This window comes from Chamaea fasciata, unplaced genomic scaffold (assembly GCF_029207755.1).
Source record: "Chamaea fasciata isolate MVZ Bird 193981 ecotype frontalis unplaced genomic scaffold, bChaFas1.0.hap1 SCAF_2, whole genome shotgun sequence".
NCBI lineage: Eukaryota > Metazoa > Chordata > Aves > Passeriformes > Sylviidae > Chamaea > Chamaea fasciata.
Window position 1 is genome coordinate 90,179,814 of NW_027094087.1, and position 19,359 is coordinate 90,199,172.

The 19,359-nt window shown below is 41.4% G+C and overlaps 1 protein-coding gene across 1 annotated transcript; it reads right to left on the minus strand.

Moving 5' to 3' along the window:
* Positions 1-411: 411 nt before the first annotated feature.
* LAMP1 (lysosomal associated membrane protein 1) lies at positions 412-19,359 on the minus strand. Its single transcript, XM_066176736.1, has 9 exons — positions 19,199-19,359; positions 10,039-10,154; positions 8,519-8,732; positions 8,254-8,415; positions 4,974-5,191; positions 3,322-3,444; positions 2,375-2,444; positions 2,034-2,204; positions 412-1,418 (listed from the first exon to the last, which is right to left on the minus strand). The coding sequence occupies exons 1-9, from the start codon at positions 19,233-19,235 to the stop codon at positions 1,279-1,281; spliced, it is 1,251 nt and encodes a 416-aa protein (XP_066032833.1). The 5' UTR covers positions 19,236-19,359; the 3' UTR covers positions 412-1,278.

Below are 19,359 nucleotides of genomic sequence, written 5' to 3' on the forward strand. Positions count from 1 at the left end.
GTGTGTTTCCTACTTTGTGGTAAGACGCCAACTTCAAAATCAAACACGAAATGTCATTTACACAGTCCTTAGACTAAGAACCTTAGCAGCACTGTCAGAAAGGGAGGCTTAGCCAGGTAGACCCGTGTACCGACATGTCTCAGGAAGGGACAGTTTAAAGAGTTAACTTCTCCGGGTCTCAGGTTACCAACTCACGGCTTTCCTTGTTTCCAAATACAAAGTGCAAAACGAACCTGATTCCAACACACACACATTAAGGTTCTCCTTTGTGCCACAAAGAAAAAACTTAAGCACTTGTTTAATTCCACACTAAAGACTGTTTGAAGGTTCCCAAGAATAGCCAAACCATAACTTCAGCCCTCCACAAATGGTCAACAAATGGTTTTAAGAGTGATCAGCAATACTAAGAAATACAGAAAAAAAAGTGTCTTTATTAGCATTGTTACAGGCAATGCATACATAAGAACTGATCCTCAAAGTGTACACCCCCCCAGCCAAGTTTAAAGCAATAGAATCAGCAGATTGAGATCTATATTGTACACATGTGCAGTAACAGGATCTCTCAACCTTCCAACAGAATAGACTGAAATCACTTTACAAAAAAAAGTAAATAAAAATAACACCCATTTTAAAAAAGTACCAGCTCCTAACGAGTTGGCATAGCATCAAAAATATCAAACAGGGGAGTTGTCCAATCATAAAGAGTTCCTGTAAGGTTTGAGTATTGCGTCGTCCACACCCTGCATGTGCCAGGCATTGAGTTTAAAGCTTAGTAAAAAATACACACCTAAGAGACAAGGTGAAGTTCAGATTTTAGATTTAAATTTTGTCAGTTGTTACTAAATTTTTTCAAATGTATCATCAGTATATTTTACATCATTGCTCAATGGCAGCGGTGCAAATAATGAACCTTTTCCCTTTGTTAAGAGTTCTGAAATTGAGTCAGAGTTAGCAACATCCCTCTCTGGAATCTGTAGCTGACATGATCTTATGCCAATTCCAAAAAAGCACCCTTAAAAACTTTTAGCTTGTTTCTAAGTGGGTAAATATTAAAACTAGTTAGCAAAATTAAACACCAGAATCTTCAGAAGTTATTTTTGTGCATAGTTAAATGCTGCAAGATGATTTCACATTTAATAAAGCAGACTTGAAAGAAGCAAGTTGCAAGAAAAGATGTTACCTTACAATATCAACCAGTTCAGGGGAAATGTAGGGGGATTTTTTTCCCCCAGCCTCTTGCAATTGCTTTTCATCTACGCTGGATTTTAGTGCAAGTAGTTAAATTGTTTGATATCCAGCATGGCTCCTCTTTCTGCCAATCAGGTAAGCAATCAAGACAATTAGAACGAGACCAGCAAGGGCTGCACCAACTATTATAGGGATCAGCATGTTATTTTCATCCAGTTGACATTCTTCCACTGAAGAGAGAGAAAAAGATCCACGTTAGGTACTAGTGCACCAACAGATGGCTACATCCAGAACTTCAGCATTCTGCTCTCAGCACATAGATAAAACTGGCTCAGCTAGCTCAGCCAACAATGAAAAGGGAGCCAAGTCCACTAACTATGATCATTCAGGATCAAGTCTTTCTAGTACCAGCTGTATACACAATATGGAGATTATAGTGATTGTTTTCTTCTCAAGAGCTGTTAGTTACACACAAATGTAGCCATCATAAATATCCATGTGACCCTTCCCACAGTCATTTTGCTTTCATCATAGTCGCAAGGGACAGGTTTGCCCCTTTCACACAACTGTCTGCACACAGTTTGGAGGGAAAGGTAAGTTCCCTTCCTTAACTCTTCTCTGGACCATCAGCGACAAGTCCAAGTTGTTTCAAAGCTTTTTACATACTTCTCACACTAGCCTCAACTTGGACATCTTAATCAGCCCCCACATCATCTGTACTGGGGCATGCAGAGACTAAGCACAGCACCCACAAGCTGACATTTGACTACAGAATGGTGTATTTATATCGAAGTATACTTCACAAATTTGGATTTGACAGACGCTGCCAAATGCAAACCTCTTACCTGGCCCAAATTTGTCTCCGTCAATCTTGAAAATCTGGATCTGAACATTAAATACATTGACAAGGGCTTGGTCTGTGACCTGCAGATTCTCCTCAGAACTGCACTTGTAGGAGTTCCCAACTGAAGCTATCAGTTCACTCATGCTGTTGTTTGATGCTTCAAATTTTGGATCTGTGAAAGAGAAAATCCTATTATATAAATCTGAAGAGCAGGAGCTGTAAGCTCACAGAGCTGCAATTTGATACACTCATCCCCGACATTTCTCGTCCATTATTTAATGCAGGCTACCCTTAATATTTATGGAAGTAATCACAGAGAGTAGATTTCTTAGAAGTCCTTACTTTTTGCTTCAGAAGGCAGGGTCGTGCTTACACTCACACCTTGCAGGAAGAATTTTCCAGCACTTGCATTCTTTAAAAAAACAAAAGCCAACAAATCAGTAAGCTGATGATGTACAACATAAGCTGTTCATGTTCAGGTTCCATTCTGCAAGCATTCTGACAAAGGTTTTTAAAACACAGACCACAAATGGGATTAGCATCCTGAGGAGGTGTTTAGTTGGACTTAAGGAGAGAAAAGCTACAGGAAGTATGCACCTTCAGGAAGATTATTTTCTGAGAGGGCAAAGAGGCAGAGAAAGGGGGCCTTGTCACCACCAAACTGTTGACTTGACTTCCACACCGCAGGCATAGTCCCACCCATTGCTTAAGCAGCCTACTTGCAGTGAACTTGAGCCCCACAGAGCTGTAGAGTCATTTAATAGCAACAGCTCAAGGTGATCAGCATTCACAGAAGCATGAAGCTCTGACAAGCAGTGGATTCAGTCCTCAAAGGTACACAGCTCCAGTGCAGCACCTGGGGCAGGGCTGTGGGAAACAGGATTCCCAACCATCATGGGAAACCAGAAGACAAGCACACTTGGCCTTTGGGCTGTACACAGAATATTAATGAGGACTTAAATCCAGCTCCAGGCCTAAAATAAGATGAGATGCCCACTTGGCACAGGCTGCTCCCAGTTTCGGCAAGAAGCCTTAAAGAGTAATCTTCAAGGGAGTTCCTACTCCAAACAAAATACTTCTCTGTGTACACATATGTACACATATATATACATATTCTTTTCACACAGTGGTTACCAAGCATAAAACCCACTAAATCCTTGTATCAAAACCAAAAGAACTAGTTACTGCCATTCCTGTAGCTGTCTTTTTTCCTCTTGCACTTGCCCCAGTTAGTTTTTCCCACATGAAAAGTCCTGCAGACCCTACACGTTTTGTGCAGAGAATCTTACCAATGCAAACTGGAAGATAACCCTGGTTTTCTCAAAAGTCAGGTTCAGCAAGGCAGATGTATTGTCGCATCTCCCAGAAGAAGTTGTGTTATGTGGAATGAAATTCAGCAAATCCAACCCCACCTGTGAGAGGAGAGGAGCAATTATGACACTTGAAGAGACTGAGCACATCACCTTACACTCAGTGGAGGTGCAGCTGGCTTGTGTCTTTTGTCCTACACTGTTACGTTTGCCCTATGTTCCAGACACCAGGGCACATTTCAGACCCGTGCAGGCTGCATCTGAGTTACCAGGCTGACAGACAACTGAAGGCACATCTAACAGAGGTTTCTGCAGCCCTGACTGCTGCAGCCAAGAACCCACTGCTTTCTCCACACAAACTGCTTTGGTCCTTGCAGCATAAGGAAAAACATCAGGAACCACCACACAACACAGAGGGCAAGATGCTATAAAATACTGCTTTGACGTAGGGTAGAAGCAATTAAGGGCACCACCTGTCAACACAATCATCTTGCATGTCATTTCAGTTCAAAATGTTTTAGTTTTGTCCATGGTTCATGATTTTATACTGTCTTGCATCTGCAGAAGGCTATGGGTTAAATGCACTTGCCAAACAATTCAATAGAAACCCTCTCAGCAGCTCTTAGCTGATCCTCATGTGACCAGAATACCTACTTGCCACCTCCTCACTGGTCATTACACTAGAAATCAGCTGTTCCACCAGAAGTAGAACACCAGAATCAGGGAATTTCACACAATTAAGGTGACTAAAATACAGTTACCATCATAACAAGCCACTGTACAGCCACACACCAGCTCTAAGTTCTCATGATTTTACCTTTCAGTCATCAACATCATAAATAAATGCAGTAGTTCCTTTTGCAACACCATTGTTTCCTGTTGGGGGGATTCAACAGTCCCTTTGGGACTCTGGGTTTGTCCGAAGGGTTGGCAAGCTGGGCTCTGCACCAACAGTGGAGGGAAAGAAACAGTGCCAGGGCTGGATCTTACATAAACTTTGGGGGGGTTTTTTTGTGTGGTTTTTGTTTTTGTTTTTGTTTTTTTTTTTAATTGTTGTTGTTTTGTTTTTGTTTGTTTGGTTGGTTTTTTTGGGGCTATTTTTTTTTCTATTAAAATCAGCTGTTATGTAGCTTTTAAGCATCAAAGTCAAACCCAAATGTCTTCAGTGCTGGCTGGAAGGTAATTAAGTCCCAAGCCTGTCCAGTTTTACAGCATCAATCTTCCCTTCTATTAGCCATTCACTCTTTCTATGCCTCAGGCCAAATTTCTGCATTTTTTCTTAAGAGTTTAAAAATCTTGTTTCGATTGCAACTTTGGTAACAGGATTCCCCTACTCGTATCTTGGTAATTTTTATTACTTCTCTTAGATGACCATATATACACTTTCTGGATTCAACAGACAAGTTTAATACTGCTTTTAGTGAATAGAAAAATCCGTAAGAACCACTTTCAGTACAAGTGTTTGAAATGTCACTAGTCTAGACCAGGTTATGCAATTCAAATAGAGAATAATGATGAATGAACATAAACACCTGGGCTTTTTAAAGAAAAAGGTTAGCTTATAATAATTTACCAAGTCCTCCCCAAAGAAGAAATTTGAAGGCTTTGAAGAAACAAAAATCAAAATGTACCTTTTCATCTTTTTTTGGATAGGTGATATTAAGCTGTAAGCCCATGTGGGCAAGTACACAGGTTCCATTTGGACCAGTCACATTGTATTTACCAACTGCAGGATTTGGGGGTGATGATGTTGGTGCTGGGCTAGTTGTTGGAACCTGGCTAGTAGTCTGTTTAGGAGTTGTAGGCACTATAATAGTAGTAGAGACCATATCTTCAGCACATTCTGTCTCTGCAGAGAAAGGAAAACAGTCATTACCAACCAAAATGAAGCTGTGGGATGATCTACCTTTTTAATCCTCGAGGGAAAGGAAGACGCAATTTCAAGTAGCTTTTTCCCTAATAAAAGGTAATAAAAGCTCAGAAACACAATGGTAAAGCATTACCTAAATGCTTGTTGCAAAGTTTGAGACCCTTTTAAAGCCTGTCATGTGAAAACGACACCTCTGCTGGTAATTTACTGAAGTTCATCAGTAAATTACTGATGATGTGTGGTGACCACATCCACTTTCATTCACATCCATCATTTCACTTTGCCATCGGGTCAGGACAAATGTGACAGAGCCAGTGTTCTGCTGTCTATTCACAGCCAGGCTGGGATCTCTATCACTCACTCTGGGCACTCGTGTGGGAAAAGCAGAGGAACAGTTTTCCTGCCCACTGTTCAAGGTGGTCTCCCAGAAGATGTGTTCTCCTTCCCCTCACTCTCAGTATTCTGGCAATACCCAGAGCAGCCTTAAGATATTGCTGTGGCTCTTCTATCCTGAACTTAACAAGGGGATTCTAAGGTACTGCTTCTGATGCCAAATTTTCTGCTGTATCCTCTCACATCCATCCTCCCTTCAGCCCTGCATGAGGAGCCACCCTCCACGGGGTTAACTAGGCTGTGAAGGAGTAAAAGTTCACCTTCTCTTTTCATCTATTCCAGCAGCAACTTCCAGGGGAACAGTGACTCTGATTTATTTGCCAGAGTACTTGGAAACATGTGGCAGCAAGATCTTAAGATCTTAACTTGATCTGGGAGCCAAGAAGGTTCCTGCATTGAACATCTAAGCCAAAACCAAAGGTCATAACAAAGACATTACTAAAGTAGAGGCTTCCATGTTCCAATCCAAGGTCATCTCCACATGCCAGAATAACAACTTGAAACTTTTTAAGGATAACAGCAACTGCAGCAACAATCAACTGACTCAAAGGGCCTACTTCTAAAATTTAATGCATACATACTTTGCAGATACAAGACACCTTATAAATAAATAGCCTTAAACAGCATCTTAACTTTTGATTGTGGCTCAGAAAAAGGAACTCTAATCACACAATCTGAAGCCACACACATTCCAACATAGCATGCTTTCCTATTTCTATTCCACTGCTGGGAAGTCCAAGAACAGAATGAAGGTGGATGAAGGAGTGATCCTGTATTTTGTAGACTGATACTGGTCTGATCCCAAAATGCAATCATTTCCTAACAAACCAAAAAGCAGCTTTCTGGGTACTTCAATGGAAAATTACCTTATATCTGCAAGACCTCAACACATAGAGGCTCTTGTTTCAGTTGGCAGAGATGAAAACAACCAAATCATATTGAGTGCCAGTTTAGCCTAGTTGGAGTTTTGATACATTATTTTTACTGAACTGATTTAGAGCAGTTTCTAGTAGCTCTTCAGGACAGATCAAAAGATGAGACAAATTCTAATGTCTTTTCTTGACAGTTACAGGAAAGCAGCCTGCAAAATTACCAACAGAGAGAAAATGGAAGTCTCCCTTTCAGAGCTGCAGATAACCACTATCATCCCCTCAGTCACTAACTTCTAGCACACTGACAGAAGTCACAATTTCTAGTTATGCAGATGCACTGAACATTGACCCTTCTTCCCGTCAGTGAGCCCTGTACATACCATTGGCAGAAATATCCTTTCACTAAAGATTTGCAGAGGAAAAAAGATATTAAGGAAAATTCCAGATCTAAAGTTTATCAATAACTAGCTGCCTAAGGGAGAGGGGAAGGCTCAAGCCTACAAGAATGGAAGCAGAGGACTATACAAGAGCAGATCTTAAGGTCTTAAAAAGAAAAGTATTACATAGTAGGAGATTTTATTGAAGTTTTGTAGAAGTTAAAAATCAGCTTTTCCCAGTATCATGTCTTATGTTTAAGCCTGCTGATAAATGATCGCTTATCATACTTACCTGGTAGAACAATTAGATCAAAGTTTCATAATTAAAAAAGATACAGTTCTGAAGACTGCAGTAATAGAAATCAGGGTTTGGTGTGGGTTTTTTTAAGCATAAATGTAGGTATACATCTTTGTTGCAAACTAGTTAACTGAATGGAAAAGTTAGATCAAGGGAATGATACATACAAATCTGAGCCAGTCATGTGAAGCAGCCATAAAAGAAGTCAATGCCACTATTATCATTCATCAGGCAAAGTATTTTTCACAGAAATGAGTCAAGGTAGAGATACTCCAGTAGAAGGCACTTTTTAATTGCATCCATTCCATGCTAGCACTGGCTACCCTAGTTCTTAGTATTTGTTTCAACTTAGCAGGTGCATAAATGGGATTAACAGCTAAAGAAAAGTTCTACATTTCCCAGGGAAGATGAAAACTCTAAAAGTAAGGCAAAGACTTATCACTCCTTAAGACAGTATGGGTGATCAGTTATACATTTCTTTTGTGTTTGAGGACTGCTGCCTCAAAGGACATGAACACACCATGAAGTAATTGGCCTTTAATAATCTGAACTAAAATTCCACACTACTTTTCAGTACAAACAAATCAGGATAAAAACATGACTTTGTGATTCTTCCTGAAAGAGAAAAGCCTGACTGCTACAGCTAACATAAAACCTCCTGTAGGAAGATGTACATTTCTGCTCTCCACAGACCAATTCTCCACTGTCTGCCATTAATACACTACTTTTCCCCAGAGCACACAGTAACTAGTTCAAATTACTTTGGTAGATGCCATAATGCTTGGAAGTTATCAGATACTTCTTAAACTAGGATTTTGGCCATATGTCCACTCGACCTACTGCAGCACATGTTTAACACCCACACTCATGAAGAGCCCAGTACAATACCCAAGGGAAGCCAGGGCACTATTCCCTAGCCACGGATTCCAACATCCTACAGAGAAATCCTGAGCCAAGTCCATTCCTTTCAAAAGATGCTGTTATCAGTTTCAGATCCAGCTTGTAGCCACCTCAAATATGACCAGTCAGGACTTAAAAAGAAATAACCCATTATTGGAAATATTGGCTCATCAAGTACATTTCCTGTTACAAGATACTTACTGTTCACACTGAAAGTGCCATTTGTGAGATAGGCTTCCAAAGTGACATTGCTAAAAGTAACATTCACACTCTTCATATTGATGTGCTTGGAGTTGATGCATCTGTATTTTGTGCCCATATGTGCCTGAATAATACTTTTATGTGATACAATCTTCATGCCTCCTGGAAAAAGATACATTACATTAGTATGTAGCAGTATTCAAAGAAAGGACTCACTATTACATCTGGAAAGGTTTCATAATAACAACGGGAAGTTTTATTTTACCTGTAGTTGAATTTGGGAATAAAGTTTCATCAGACAGATTGTAGTGGAAAACTAACTCTTCAACTTGGTACTTGTCTGCAGATTCTGAGAAATTGAGGCTTAACGAATGTCCTGCTCCAAAATCCAATACCAGAAGTGGATGAGATGTGTTATCTTTACCGCATGAGCTCTGTGAGTCTACTGACGCATTTTGTGGAAGAGAAAAGTGTACAAACTGTGGGGTAGAAAATAAAACACATGTAAGTTTTTTTCTCACAGCTTTTAAAATATCCTACGAAACTGTTACAAACATACAGCAGACATTAATATTTTCTGTAAGATGTCTCCTTATATACACCAGTATATAGCAAGCAGCATGTTACTGGCATTCAAGTTTGAGAATCTTGCTCTCTGAAACTGGAGGACAAAAGAGTACATACTCACAGCACCTCTTAGACTTTTTTTCCCCTCCTAAACCAGCAATGTGAATTTGCAGGTACTTCTATACTACAAGAATCAAATCTGGCAAACTCTGGACATGTGAAAAATGGGAGAATTTAAGCTTTGCTTCATGTAGTACAACTGAGTAAGAACAAAAGTGAATGGTACATTCTATGTAGCTTGGCTGTAATACTTTCAGTTTATTACACATTGTGAAGAAATGTGATATCTGAAGACCAATACAATATTTACTGGGAAGTTCTGAGCTTACTGCTTACAAGAAGAAACAGACAAAAGTATGTTAGGAAAGAAGTCAGTTCTGAATGCAAACAAATGTACCAGTATCAACAGGATTTCAGACCATCAGCACCACTGAAAACATGGACTACACAATATAAGGCTCAGCTCAAATCATACATAACAAGTGCACCACTTGTACAGTAGTAGGATTTTTTTAACCTTATATTACACTGATAGCTAGGAAAACAATCAACAACACAAAACTGCAATAAGAGTATAAATAATCTCCAATTCCTATTCAGTAGTAAAGATACAAAAAACCCCCAAAATTTATTTGTTGGGGCAAATTCTTAATTTTCCATTAACAAACTTTTGCTGTTAATATGGAACAATTTGTAAGCATTGCACTAGTATGTAGATACACTGAAATCTAGAGATTTGCTAAGTAAGAAAGTCACAGATTCCCAGAGTTTAAAAAGTTTAAAAGCCACATGCCAACAGCCATTTCAGTTCAGACTTAGTCCATGTGATTGTGACCAAGTTACCAAAAGAGAACTTGTAGTATTTCTGCCCTTACATTTCCAGTGAAAGCCATTTTAGTTATCAACAGGACAGGTGTGGAATTTCAGTCATTTCACATGGTTTTTCTGTGATTGTTTCAGGCAGCCTCAACCTTGCTGTTTAATTAGAATACGCACCCATAATAAAGAAAAGTCGATGCAACATGACTGGGAGAGTAAAAATCTTTGTTGAAGCAGTTTCTCATGCACAGATACTCAGTGAAAGCAAAGATACTACATATTTTACAAATACTAAAAATACTAATAAATGACAAGCAGTAAGATACTCACTGCCCTTACCTCTTTTTGCCCATTGTTTTTGTATTCCACTGAGAAGGCTACTGTCAAATCAGCAATTATGCAGACCTTACCACTTGAATCTTTCACTTCAAATGAAGAGGAAGCCTGTAAAAAGCCTGATAAGAATAAAAAGTGGTTAACTTGGTGTCACGTAAATTTGCATTTTTAATCTCAAAGAGACAACTATGTACAACTGTACATTTTGGGAGTACAACTTAAGCATCAGTTGAGTTTGGAAACCTGGGCATTAACAGTCTCTAGATTAGCTTCAACACCACTAACAAACAGAAGACAAATTAAGCAACTCAATTATAAAAATGCAAAGCCACCCAAACCAAAACTGTTGACATGCTGGGTCCTAAGAGATAAGAAAAAAACACAGAACAAACACCAGTCATAGTCAAGGCAGGTTCAGTGTTCACCATACACAGCAACAATTTTACCATCTTCAGCCAGACCTGACTTAGTTTATTTGATCCTGCAGGCCTCCAACACTGCCTTCCCCCACAGCACACCATGCAGCCTTCACTCCTGCTGTACCAGGACGCTCAGCTGTACCCGCACTGAATGCAGCATTTAGAAAGCCTGAACTGACTGCAGATGTTTTGAAGGCACTGCCAAAAATAGCATGATAGAGCATGCTACCCTTGCCAGGAGAACTTCTCTTTACCGTCCTCACGCTCTCCACACTTCAGAGAAGGAGGAGGCCAAGACCTTAACACAGACTTGATGTTATGTCTTCCTGACTGGTTTAAGCTAAACTCAGACTGAACTGCTGGGAAAAGCAGGAAAAAGCTTTTCTGCCCTTGTTCCATCCCAGCCTCTACTCTCAGAGCACACTGAGTACAACTGCCCAAAGTACCGACTCAACAGGGCAAGACCAGCAGCAAGGGGAGCACACAATCATCCTTTCTGATGGCAGCACGGACTGCACCAGTGTGACCAGTGCCACTGTCAACAAAGCTTCACTCTGACAGGCTGGAAACAGCTGGAAAGCTGCTGATCTCCTACTTCATTTGTGGCTAAGGATATCTGACAGTGCTCCTGCACCTGACCAGTTCTTTATTTTAGAACCTTTTGTTTTTCAGATTCTCAACTTTTCACCACCACCACCCTCCAAGTGAACCTCACTGCAAAAAGTCCGCACTGTTTTCATGCTGGCACTTTATCAGTTTGCATTTACAACAACTTCAGTCTTGCAGAAAACCTGATAAAAAAACGGCTGCAAGACATGAGCCATTATCACAAGCAAATAAGCTTTACGGAGTCAAACATGGTAATCCATTCAACTGTTGATAATAGCAAAGAGATCCAGGTGAAGGATTATCCATTAGCTAACTTCCCTCCCTGAGAAGTTTTAAAAACACAAAACTTTTCACTGCAAAACAATGGTGTGTACAATAGTATGAAGACAATTATTAGGAAAAATTGGACTTTTGTCAGCTGGACTTCAGTAGAAGGCACATCAGTTGCAGGAACACATTGGAAACTATTTCTCTGGCACCCAGCAAGCATTTTCCCTTGTTGCCTTCCCCTTAGCAACATCACATCCTCTCCCAGCACCAAAGAGAGCAAAGCTGAAACTGGAATTCATTCAACTATACCCAGTTTTTGGAGAGTCTAGACTTGAAATCAGAGATAAGACAGAAGAGAGAAAATGCTTAAGAACAGGTAGTGTAGAAAACTTATTTCAAGCACAAACTGTCCTACCTTTGCCTTTATAGCCTGCATAAATGTTCATTAAGGACCACATATTCACAAAGAAATGTTATTTACTGCAATTCAGAGCAGTATCAGAAACATGTTAGTCCACATGGAAGTTTCAATTTGCAAAGTTTCCTTCAATTTCCATTTACATCTGGAACTTGTTTACATTTTATGCAAGCACTGGTTTTCTCCAAAGCAAGCTGCTTACACTTTCCTGAGAATTTCTAGCACAGTGTAGTGTACACAGTGTAGAGGCAGGGAATGGGAATCCACTGCTCCTTGAACTAACACTATGACTGAAAAATGCTAGAACGAAAACCTACATTGTGCATGCAGACTCCCTTCTTTGATAGTTATTAAAATCTTGGCAATTTTAGAGCTAAAAATAGTGAAGTAACAGAGTAGAAGAATGAAAGAAAAATATTTTTAAAAAGAAATGCAGGGGAGAGAAAAGATGGAAAAACAATTAAGAAAAATGTTGCTGACCTAAATGAAAACATGACAGACCCATCCATTACAAATGATTCAGAGAACAGACAATGCAGAGGTACCAGAAAGTATCAAATGGAAGCCAAATTCTGGTAATGAAGAGTTGATAAATCAACCTCAGCAAGTTAAAGTAATAAAGAAAATGGGGCATGAATAAACATTAAACAGTAACACCTGCATAACTGCTAGCTTTTTCTAAGTCACATTATTATATGAATCCTGATTTCATTAGTGTGGAACAATTGCTATAAAACTCCAGTCCTTCTTAAAAAAATACTCAGCAGCTGCTGGATTCGCAGTTTCAGTGACGAGACACTGAGCTGTCCTCGATGGAGTGGTGAGAGCTGTTTGACTGCAAGTGAGGCAACTCTCAGGATCACAGGGATGGTGATCAGAGAGAACTCAGCTGCAGCATCATCTGCTCCCAAGGTCCTGAAGGAATGCAGAAGAAATCGAGTAACACATATGGGACACAGGAGTAAAGAAAAACTAGGAAAGAACCACTGAAGAACAAATCAAGACACTGAAGGAAAGAAGGTCCCGCCCACTCTCTGCTCCAGCCAGCTTCAGGCAGAGGAACAGCTCACTGGTCTCACAGGAAAGCAGCTGTTGAGTTTTGTGAAGGCAATCTCAGTGTCGAGTTGTGATTAATGCATGAATCATCACCAGCCCACAAACACTACAAGCCTACAGTCAAAATGTCAAGAGTACAGAAAAGCAAACTGACTGCTGAATCAATCTATCCTGGGAATATTTCTAATAAAGTTATATAATGTATTGCTTCATTCTATCAGGGCATATCTACAAGTTGAGATTACTTTTTGTACATCTCATAACAATATCATTCTTTGCAGGTAAACACGAAACCTGATACAGCCTCCAGATTCTTGACTTCAGGCTTTAAATGTTCCTCTTAATAAACTGCAGAGCCCTCTGTGACAACTATCCGTGGCACAGCAAGTGCAGTACTTCAGATTTAAATGAAGCATTCCAAGACCTTTCAACAGCAGAAAGTAAGTTATTGTTAGGTTCATTATTTACTTAGCTGGAAACACTACATTATGGATATCTAGTAAAGGAATTACCAAAAATGTTCTAACATCGAAGAAATTTCACTTGGTTCAGATGCTTCCTTTGTATTCCAGTAAGTTCCACAAAAAGACTGCTTGTAATATTTATTCTAGTTGCATATTTTCAATTGAAAATAAGACAATGTCTCCTTTTACACCTCATTTCTGCAATTACAATCTCATGCAAGAAAACACTTAAGGTAACTATTAAAGCAACAACTAGAGATGTTGCTTGAATTAAATTCAGCATCCTTCTTTATCTAACATACCTAGTTCAAAAAACCCTCAAAGTATATTAACAGTCTGAGATAAAATAAGTAAGTCAAACAAAACAAATACTTCCTTGATTGTCTAACAATTTACCTTAAAGAAATCCACCTCATAAAGTTGTTTGTTTTAAGCTGAACACTACAAAGCTAACAAAACAATCTACCACATGCTCTCAGGTTTCAACCTTCTTACAACTGAAATCCTGTTAGTCAAACACAGCTACCCTTGATTTAGTCTCCCACATAATGGAAACCTGCTAAGGGAGAGAGACAAATGGTTGTTGTGTGCTAGAAAACCAAGCATATTTCATGGCAATTGTGTACACCATCTGCTTACAAAGAGAACTGCAGTTACTATAGTTAATAATTTACTTTGCCTCCAATTTTTATTAGAAACATGGAACATTGACAACAAGGAAACACAAAAGCTACTTCTGTATAATCTGAGGTTTATTACTACTGTCACGTTTCCTGCGTAAGTAAAAAATTCTTTATTCTAAGAGGGAGAAAAATGCTAAAGGGCAGCAAGCCATCCAAATCCACCTGGGCACACATCCCATATCATCAGTACTTTAAGTCATACAGATATCCAGTGGATGGGACTGTTTAAAGTTACATCAACTGCCTATGGTGTTCAGGAGGAAAACCATAGCTGCAGCACAGCACAGCTGTCAGCTCCTGGGATGTGCTCTGATGGGGTTCAGAGTATCCCACAGCCTCACCACACTCACAGACTCTCCCTGGCTACAGCCCACCCTGGAATTACAGTGCAGCAGCACTCTGGGGTAAGGGATGCCAGCCCCACATAATCATTCTGTACCTAAGCTGCAGCACTGATGTGTTGCCCTGCACCTTTGCCCAGGTGTTCTGAAGACAAACACAGCGCACACTGCTATCTGTGGGGCATTAATCCGAGGAGATAAGAAATGCTGGTTATTATCTAAAGAAGGTTTATTTCCTATTGTACATGTTAACCAAACTGCCCGGTAATTTACTCATTCTGATGGTTCAGAATGATCCTGTCATCGCAGTGCCATTTTGTTAACAGTGGTAACCTTAGTCACCGCTTTAAACTCCTAAATCTATACCAGAGAATAGAATGGAAAAATCCCTGAGGAGTTATGCTCTCCTACAGTGCTCTGTCTTCTAACGTATGCACCACTCCCAGAGGGACACCGGGTCCAAGTCCTTTATCAGAAGACCAAGTCAAGAACACCTCCTTAGGATTCAGAACCTATACCACCTTGGGATAATACAGAAAGAAAAAGACAGGAACAACTGAAAGCAGGAAAATCCCTTCACAAGCTTGACTTATGAAACACTTTGCAAGATGTGAGATGGTCTCCATAAGATTATGAGTTATACACTCACCCTTCACCGATGGACACACGAGACTGAATGCTGGCTATCTGCAAAGCTGGCAGGAAAAGACAAGGCTGGACTCACTTCAGGGCACACACAGTGGTGGGGAAAGGGAGAACAGAGCTGAATTCAAGGATGTATGAGAGTACTTTAGGGGATAAGAGAACCAGCTGCACTTGTGCAGGTGCAGCACCTGATTATATCAAGTTCCTGATCCAGCCCAGAATATGAATCCTTGCCAACCAAGAGACAAATTCACACAATCTCAGATTACAGCTTTGATATTGTCGACTTCAATTAAAGCAGTAAACATTTTGTTTTTCAATTCAAGTTGGCAGATGAATAACTTCTGTCTTTATAAACCAATTCATACAAGTACAAAAGCATTAGAAAGGAAAGGCTATCTAACAGCCATAGACACTTGCCACTTGACCGGAGAATTGCACAACTGCATCAAGTTCAGTCACATGAAACTTCTTTAAGGCTTCCTATCTAGAGGAAGGAAGTCTTGGGATAGCTCTACAGCAAATGACTGCATGAGTGCCCTGAGAGAGCTGAACTCCCCTGGCCAGATCCTTTTCAGCATTCACACAAATCCATTTTGCACTGGCTCTGCTTAGTGCTGCTTTATCACACCACACAACTAACACACATTCTTCAAGGCAGCTGCCAGCCCCAAACAATGTTTTGAAGAAAGGAGCACTGTGTGACAATTTAAAGAGAAAGCTTCACCAGAGGAGAGAATATTGGAAATAAGGCAATAAACTAACTGCCTGAGTAAAACCACACTCCTAGCCCTACAGAGTAGATCTTAACCCTGTCAAAGAAAGTAAAAATACAGGTGTTCCCACATCATACAGAGTGAATTCTTGTTAAGAAAACAGATGCCATCAGAAGTCTAATACAAGAAAACCAAATATATTAACTGTGAGCTACTGTGCTCAAGGCTGAACACTGGAGAGGGAACAAGTACCCACTGCACAGAGCTGAAGCACATTCAAACTCTGTACTGTCAATGCCAGGGTACACCTAAGACTCTCACATTTGAAATTAACAGTAGAAAAAGTAGCACTGACAGAGGTGCTGACAAGGGACAGAGAAGGTGAAGAAACTGTTATACTAAGACTGAAAGGGACACCAGTCCATCTTGAAGTCAGATGCCCATAAACCGTGGAATCCTGATTTACCAAAACATAAGGTACATTTAAAAGTATGTAACACAGAATCAAGGTAATGCAAGGGAGTGTTCAAATAGCTGTTGTAATTCCCACCACTCACACACCCAAAAGTGTCTTCTGCCAAGCTTAAGAGAACACATACCAAGAAATCCATTTCAGCACCAAGGTTTCTCAAGGAATTTCCAAATAATCACGGCTGACTTGAGACCAAAGACAAACTGCTGAAGCTGCAACTAGCAAAAGGGAGGTGTGCCTTTTGCTAGAAATAAGCTTTTATCTTTGAGACCTACAAAGGCTTATCAGAGATAACAACAGCAGTTAATGTTGCAACAGAGTATCAATCTTTGAGTTCGGTTCCTCAGTACTTTGAGGCAATTCTTCACTTTGTCATCTGCTACTGATTAGAAAACATCCTAATCACTACAGAACAATCTAGAAGCAGGCTACACCAAAAATGAAACTCCTCGGTCAGCCTGAACAGAAACCTTGGAAACATATCTCAAAAGCAGCATGTCAGGGAATCTGCAGAGTTCTCACCAAGTCAGAAGTTACTTCACCAGTCACAAAAGCTGCTGAAGTCGAAGACAAGTAACCTATCAATTGATGACTGGCACACTCATTCCGATTCTTAGAGACTGTGTCAACACACTTCAAGCAGCTATCAAGCAAACACTCTGTCAGGGCACAGTCAAGGGCAGCATTTGGTAAAACAACGTTTCAAAAGCTGCTCAACATTAAAGGAGATAGATTCTGTGAAAACCAAGTTTAAATGGTCTCAGTTCCAGACACCCGATAATGCCAAACCTGAAAAAAACAATTCAGCACCAGACTGCTCACTGGCTGGAATTCATTATCAAGTTTCTCTCAACTATCTCTACATTGGTAGCAAGGTTTGAAATTCCTTTTTGGACTAGAGTTGAGCAATAGAAACATGTGGATTATGCGTCAGTGACTCTGAAATGGCATCACATTACTTTGAAAAACTAATTTTCTCTTCTGCAAATCTCAAACACTTCATTACTTATTCACTACACTGAATCCACGTCTGATTCTAATCTTAAATTTTCAGGAGAGAGTTCTCTGATGTGTCTGTGTTTCAGTAATGAAAAACTGTATGGGTGCTCTAGATCTGAGAGAGCACGAGCAGCTCTGTTGGGTTTGGCACACAACCCAACTGACTCATCGTGCTCAACAACAGACGAGCACCATCTTACTCAGTATTTCAAAAAGCAGCAGCCAAGTTTAAGGGAAGGTACTTCCACTCCCCATAGCCCCCTTTCCCTGCATGTACCATGTACTACCTAAATGTTTTCTTAATTAATTCCATATGTACATTTGATGTTAGCAAGGGAATCAATTAGAAAATGCTCAATGCTGAGACATGAAACATTCAGTTTAGTGCTTGCTGCTCAATCTAAATAGAAAACTGAAACAGTAAGTGAGGTATCGTGAGGCATTCAGGTGGGGAAAAAAAAAATCTGCTGTCCCAAAGTCAAGGCATCACCAAACAAGTTTTCACATCTGTCCCACCCATGCTAATCTTTCAGTCTCCTGTGATCACTACCTTATCCTAATCAGTGTTCACTCAGATGACTAAAAGGCTTCAAATGAGCTAAAATATCTGAAGGCTTGAGCTCCTATATATCATTATCTCTTATTCTTCTCTCCTCACCTATAACCCAAACCTCACACTCTTGCAAGAAAGGAGTTTCTATTTGTACCACAAAATCTTCCCCCAAGATTGCAGTATAAAGTTATGCACTAACACCCAGCAACTAAGCTACTAGACACTGGTACAAAGTCTCGACTATCAGTAAACAGTTACTCTGTGGTAAAATAAACTATTCTGTTGCCTCAGCTGCAGAAACCTAACACATTTTAGATGCCAGAAAGTGACAAAGATGATGACACCGAATGATGTTTGTAACTGCCAATTAACCAGAGGAAGACTACTGCAGTTAAGCATTAACTGTGGTACCACAAAAAAAATCACAAAAGCTGATGTGAAAGCAAACTATAAAGCAATTCTTCATTTAAGCCATAACTATATCAAACAAACCATTCAAGTAATTCCCACTGTAACACCAGTTGAACGACACTTCAGCTGGCAGCCCTAAACAGCAAGGAGCACTGTAAATCACTGTGCTGGCTGCACTGGCTCACGAGGGCTGGATATCTGAACTGCTCAGTGCCCTTTGCGGGTGGCACTTTTTGGGCTCAGTGAAACTGAAGTACGGTCAGTGGCGATAACCATATTCACTCCCAAAGAGACGTTACAGGAGTCGCAAAGACTGTCCCATCTCAAAAACGATGGCAGATAAGCATTCTCAACTGCTACTTTATTTAGGAAATACTTTGGCCAGCTGCTGAACAAGTTTCCTTTGCTGCCAAAGCCACATCTCAGAAACCTGACAGCGTTGTGTGATGTGGCTTTCGAGACAAGAAACCAAAAGCAAGGTAGTTATCAGTAAACAAGCAAGACGCAATTCCTCGTTAAACAGCCCTGCTGCTCTAACAAACCTTCTCATCAAGGCACTGAAATCTCTCTATTTCAGGCACGTTTCGTGTTTTACTCAAGATACAGCAGGAAGACAGTCATTAAGGAACGGAGCACTACATGCCCCATAGAAAAGCGCTGCATCCTAGCAATGACATCAGTAGCGCCCGCGTCTCCACGCCTCGTGCTCCAGGCGCGTTTCCAGGTTCTCCCCGGAGCGGTTCCCCACATCCAAGGCAGGTGCTCAGAGCGGCGTTCCGGGGCTCTAAGGCGGCTCAGGGCGCCCAGCGCGGCGGCCGCCGCCTCCCGTCCGTCACTGCCCTCGTACCTCGGGCGGCCCTCACAGCTCCCGGGCGCCACAGGGGCCCGGCGCGGGGAGGGGGCGGAACGGCCCCCCAGGAACCGTGAGCCCCCGCGGGTCGGTCAGCACCCGGCAACGCCGACAGCAGGCGGGAGCGGACGGGCCGGCGTCCGGTTACAGGTGCCGCGTCCAGCGCCGCCGGCCCCGGGGCCACCTCAGGCCGCTGCGACCCCCTCCCCCGCCGCCACCCCGCCGAGCGCACAGGCCGCCCGCGTCTCCCCCCTTACCGAGCAGGGCGGCCGCCGCCAGCAGCCCCCGAGCCATGTCGGGGTGCGGGGACGGGGCGCGGCGGGAGCGGGCACGGGCCGAGGGCGGGCACGGGCAGGGGGCGGCGGCGGCGGCTCCGCGCTCGGGGCGCTCTGGCGACGGCCCGGCCGGTCATGTGACC